We start from the raw sequence: 6,000 nt of genomic DNA, 5'->3' as shown, positions 1-6,000 counted from the left end.
ACACACACATACACAAGCTACAGCAAAATTTAAATTTTTTGAACTCTAAGAAGAAATGAAATTCCACCAGGATTGTATATTCTTTTACTATACTAATAAAAAAGGAATACCACAGGAATGGCTTACTTAAGATAAGCAATAGGAAAGGTTAGAAATTAATATCCAAAATTGCTCTAGAAAATACACCAGAATGATTTATACAAGCAATTTACCAAAGAACCAGAGATCTCATCTTCTAATTTCTTTTTTCTAGACCTATTAATTAACTTTGTTCCCAGAACTCTGCTAAAGTCCCCTGCTGAAACAAAGAAAGTAAATACAGTATTGCGGAAAAACGGATTCATTTCCACCAAACTGTGAGAAGCTTGGAGCTTTTCTCAAACAGAAAACATTTGCTAAAGAAGTATTCCTAAACTACTAACAACTACCTAAAAGCTTTCTATTTAATGGCAGCCTCCTGGGAGACTGCGCAGGAATGTGCAGCAGTTTTGAAAAAGGCACAGATTTGGCTCCACTCTAAATATTAGGTGCACAGAGAGGCAGAGTTATTGTGTAGAATAGGGGGTGGGGCGGGTGGGGTCCTGATTCCCAATGTTGATAGAAGGGTTCTAATTTCGCTTGGTATTTATTTTTTCTACTACAATTACAGTTTTGCTAAGAAAAATAAAATATCGGTTATACTCTCATCTGGGTTTCTAATTTTCAGCGTCTGCAGAAAAAAAGAAAACCTCTCATTTACCTAAAAGAATTGCCTTTCTACAATCTCCAGAGATGCTGGATAAACAGGCGAGCCCAGCCCCCACCCCCCAACACACACACACACACACACACACACACACACACACACACACCACATCTTGAGAACCTAGCCCGCCCCAATCTGTCAACCTCAGGTCGCTGGGACTAGTCCTGTGGGTCTCCGTGGAGCGATCATGTTCGTAGGAGATCCTGGGTGGGGATGCTCTAAAACCATAAACCACAATACAGAACCTAAGCTCGGACTTTGAACCAAGCCATTTTGCCTAGTTTGCCTTTTCCTTCTATCACTGGGCTTCTTGCCACCCAAATCACTGTTTTCCCTGGGCTGCTGTGCCCACTCCAGCCACCTGCGCGCCTAGGGGATCCAGGCACGCGAGGAGGGGGCTAAAAGCTGCGGTCCACCGGGCACACTGGGGAGAGACGGAAACTACAACTCCCATCACGCCCCGCAGCCGCTCCCTCCTCCCTCCACCCCTCAGCCTGCGGCCGGGCGGCGCTGGGCTTTCATCTGCGGACCAGCGGGAGGAAGCCAAATCCCGGCGATCTTCCTCGACGGCAGCGCCTTTGCCTACCGTGGAGGCAGCTTAAGCCGGCTTTAGCCTCAGCGTCAGTTCAGCCCGGAGCCCTTTGGCGCACAGGGTCCGTCCCGCGCGCGGCGAGAGGATGGTCATCCGCGTGTTCATCGCTTCTTCCTCGGGCTTCGTGGCGGTGAGTGCGGCTGGGACGGCGGCGGGCTGGGGTAGCGGGGCGCTGGGCGGGGATCCCGTGGTAGGTGAGCTGCGCTCGCCCCGGCGCGTCCAGGCGCGACCGCCTGCGGAGCCGGCACCCGGCAGGTGATCCATCACACTTGGACAACAATGAAAAAGGCGGGGAAGTAAGGTGGGTGGGGGACCCGGGCTCACCCACAAGCCCACCCTGCGCTGCCTGGAGAAGAAGACGAGGCTGTGGGAAAATGGAGTCCGAGGGGAGCCCCCTGCTCCTGTAGTGAGACTCGGAATTTTGGGGAAGGGGGTGGTTCTAGAGCTTTGTGGGTCCCCCTTCCCTTAGTTTTGTCCTTCCGGATTTGGGACGTTCAGTCTGCGTTTATTTTGTACTGGAGCTTTTCTGGGCTACTTTGGTTTGCTAATCTGACTCCCAAGTGAGACAAGTTTAAATAGGAATTGCTCCCCACCCTCTTACCTGCAACCGAGAACCTTTCTTTACTTTTATATCTGAGCAAAGAGAACAGTAAACCAGGTTTGTCCTGTTGTGCTAGGATTGTTTGATCACTTTTTGCCCAGGGTGCAATAAATATTTTTACGGAAATGTGTGTGTGCGTGTGTTCTTTCCCCTCATAATGCTGTGGGAAGGTTCATCTTGGGGATCTATAAATTGTGGTCTGTAATTACTTTTAGATGCTGTTTGGTGAATGATGTGTTTCTTTAAGTAGTTGCCCCCCTCCGACATCACTTTTTTAATTTTAAGAAAAAGTTAATAACCAAAGATGTCAGACTTTAAGGAAAAATTCAGTAGTATAGTTGACAGCCCACTAAGACATATAGCACACGTGTTTTACATGTTTATTGAGATTTGGTTTCCCTAGCTAAGAGTTAAGCTATAGGTTCAAAAGAATACTGCAATACATAATCAGATGCATCAGGAAGTGCAATATTAATTGTTTAAAGTTTGCCTGCCTAGTAGCTCAATCCGAGTGTCTCAAAATTTGTTTAAGTGGGTGGAATAGAAGGTAGAATAAGATATCATTTGAATATCCTTATAAATTACTAAAATTTTTTATTTAAAAATAAATCTACATAGTATGAAGATCCCTATTTGAACTAGGAACAATATATGGGAAACCCCATTTTATCTTTCTGTGCAGGCATGTTCTGGTTCTCAAACTCCTGACAGTTTCTGGTGTTTTTAATTATTTGTGGTTGCTTAGTCATACCTGCCTTTTATAGATTTTCCCCATTGAAGCTGCACTTCATGTGTTTGAAAACCTGTACTTCTTACTAAAGATGCTTTTAGTTTCACCACAAACTTGCCTGCTTTGATAATTATTCCAATGGCACTTTATTGCTTGTGGATAGAATGCCTTATAGTATTGAGCCTAGCCTACCTCCAGTCAGCCTAAGTCGAAGTTCAGGTACTTACTTGGCTTATTCTGTCAATAGTTCTAGATCCCTGCTTCCATCTTTCTTCAATCCCATGAACAGATGCTAATGCCTGCTTGCTGTATGCTTTTTCATTTTTAAATTTAATGTTATGTGTTTGTATATGGAACCAAAATTAAGAAACTTAAGTTTTAGTGCATACATTGGCTAGTAATGTAAGTTTGGATTAGATACTCCTTCTTTGCCTGAGTTTTTCTTCTGTAAAAAGAAGAATTTTGATGAATAACTCAGGGTTGTACTCTAGGTTTCAAATGCTTTGACTTCTTCAGTTGAGAAAATGTGACAGACGCTTTATAAGAGCTTCTTTTACTTGAACAATATACCTATTAGCTGCAAAGTGAGTTTATTCTTTTTCTTAGGTGTTTCACTGTTGTCGTCTCCGGTCCCATCCCTGTACTGCCTGGTAGCATGTGTTCTGGAATGGTTGCATTGGATCTGAAGGTTACCACATAGCCCACCAACACTAATTATTCATTTTAATGGTCTACTGTGTGAAGACCCAAGTTTTTCATGATTTAGACTATCCTTATTCGTTGAGTCTCCCCAATTATAATACTGTCTCCCATATCAGTACATAGTTTTTCTGTAATACAGATACTTTTGGTGATGTAAAGTTTATGCTCATATACAAAAATAATGATTTCTTAGAAATAATGAAGATGTTTAGGTCAGCTCCTGGGCTGGAGAGGCTAAGCTTTCCTGGGAAAGCTTTTTTCATTCTAGCAGTGTTGGGCTTGCTGTTAGGGTTTTATTCAGTACTCGAGTGTGACCAGCAAGTGCATGAGAGAACAAATAATTTGATTCCCAAGTCAGTTTGGTTTTAGTTGAAGTTTATTAAACTATAAGGAAGGAATGTGACTAGAATTAGACTTAGCTAAGTCCCAGGGATTTCCAAAAAGATACTTTGCTGCAGTTAGCAATATGCTTAAATAAACTATTTAGAGAAAATCTTCTTTACTTGTTCTGATTCCTCTGAGCTCAGAAACTTCAACAGTTGGAATAACTCCTATAATATAGGAGGAGGGTTTGCCCTGTCATCTTCCCTGGCTCAAGGTCAAGTCTGCTTTTACTAGGAATTGAAAGTAATGCGAAATTATTATGTCATGGATACCCCCAAATCAGAAATCTCTTGTTATACAACTGATAATGTTGCTGTCATTCATTGTTATAATGAAGGGATATTTTTTTTCCATTCTAAGAAAATAGTATAATCATAGAATTGTCATTTTAAAATTTAATTTATTCTAAATATATACCCCAAAGGGGAAGCATTGGTAGCTTTATCCAGGAAATACATTAATGTGGCTTTTTCACTTAAAAACATTAAAATCAGTCAATTAGTTCATGCATGTATTTATTCAACTGTATTTTTTAAACATTTGTAGCCTGCGCAGTTCTGTCCTTGGTCTTTGGGGGAACCAGAGAATAGAGGGTGTGGTTTCTGTCCTGAAGGAATTCACAGACCAGGGGGGGGAAAATGAGATGGGAAAGGTGAAACCAGCAGTAATAAAGTACAGTCCCCAAACAGGTGCCTCCTTCAGGAACATTCTTACCAGAGATAAAATCATATAGAGTGCTGCATTGCAGGCTGTCAGATAAGGAGGAAATATGCCTGAAATTGTAAAATATGCATGTGGGAGCCTTATGCAGATGGCAGGAAGAGGAACTGAGTTAGATTTGGAGCCTTGGAAACAGTTCATGTGCCCATCTTGCTTAGGCTAGAAAGGGAGAAGCTTTGGGGGGAGGGGTGGATGGGCAGCAGAAGTCCCTGTTGTCCACTTTTGAGGACAAGATAGATTCAACTTCCTGAGAGAAGCCCATGATAACAAATTCCACAGTGCTCAGCATCTCAGAGATGTTTAAAGTATCTGTTCTTATCTGTGTCCTGGAGCCTTTTGTCCCTCAGGAAACAAGGTGCTCTCTGGCAGGGAGTAACCATACCACCCACCCCATGTGATTTCAGAAGTCTTTACCTTCCTGCCTGCTTTGACTAACATTTCAGAGATTTAGCATGCAAAATACTTAATCAAGAGGGATGAAGGACTGATTCTGGCTTGAGAGATATTTTGATGGGGGAGGGTGAAATGAGCTAGACAGCAGTATATCCCTGGGTCTTATAGAGCAAAAGAGACAAAGAAATTGGAAGCAAAATTGAAAAATATGGAGCTTTGTCGAGGGATGTCCAGGTCTGTGACACTATTTTCAAGTGAAGGTGGGTACAATGGGGGAACACACCGAAACTATGCTTATAGTTGTCTTGCTTTTTCAACTGTACAGTGTATACCCACTACTTTGCATGATTGATTATTATTTTAAACATGTAATTATCATGTACCAGTCAAGCTGTTGCATCCCTATGGAGTGTATTCAGTGAAGCTGCATTGTGTAAGGAAGCCTTAGAAAAGAGTTCTGAAGCAGTTGAAGTCAGAATATGATCGTGTAGAATAGACAAGTGTTATTTTCTAAGTTATTCTAATGCTTTAATGAACCAGTGAGAATATGTCTAGGTTCTTTTAGATCTTTAATTTGTTGGATTAATGTCATGTCACTGTCATATGACAAGGTAGTTATTTGTTGAGGTTTTACAGATGAAGAGGGCAGGGCCCCTGAGTCAAATCCTGGCAGGCAACTGACTCCAAAGCTTCTGGAGTAGTAGTGGTCTACTGGTCTTTGTCCCATCCTGGGGGAATGAGAGCATCAGGAATGCCTGATAGCCTGCAAAGTGTAGGACAGTCCTACACAGAGAACTACCTCACCTAAAGTGCCAGTGGTACCTCCTGACCAGAAATAGTGCTGAAGGGCATCAGGAGAGAAGAGTGGAGTGAGATTAAAATGAGATTTATTCAAGTAGTGATCAGGAGAGGCAGGGACAAGTTAGGGGCCAAAGGCAAGGATATGGTTGTAATAGAAGGTCAGGCTAAGAAGGGTTGTTTTTGTTTCCTAGGGCCACCATCAACAAAGCACCCAAAACTAAGGTGCTTAAAAAACAGAAATATGTCTCACCATTTTCAAAGATAGAAGTCCAAGATAAAGGAGTTGGCAAAGTTGCTTCCTTCTGGGTGCTGGGAGGCAGAATCTGTTCCAT

General features: G+C 42.4%; 1 protein-coding gene across 1 annotated transcript in view; it reads left to right on the top strand.

The window, feature by feature from the left end:
- The first annotated feature begins 1,222 nt into the window (after positions 1-1,222).
- Sh3bgrl2 (SH3 domain binding glutamate rich protein like 2) overlaps positions 1,223-6,000 on the top strand; it is an 88,786-nt gene continuing 84,008 nt past the window's right edge. The window contains exon 1 of the mRNA XM_027928320.2: positions 1,223-1,467. Within this exon, the coding sequence (XP_027784121.1) occupies positions 1,423-1,467 (45 nt within the window). The 5' untranslated portion in view covers positions 1,223-1,422. The remainder of the gene's footprint in view (positions 1,468-6,000) is intronic.

Source organism: Marmota flaviventris, chromosome 6 (assembly GCF_047511675.1).
Source record: "Marmota flaviventris isolate mMarFla1 chromosome 6, mMarFla1.hap1, whole genome shotgun sequence".
Lineage (NCBI taxonomy): Eukaryota > Metazoa > Chordata > Mammalia > Rodentia > Sciuridae > Marmota > Marmota flaviventris.
The sequence above is the reverse complement of the archived record's forward strand: the minus strand, read 5'-3'. Positions and strand labels throughout refer to the sequence as shown.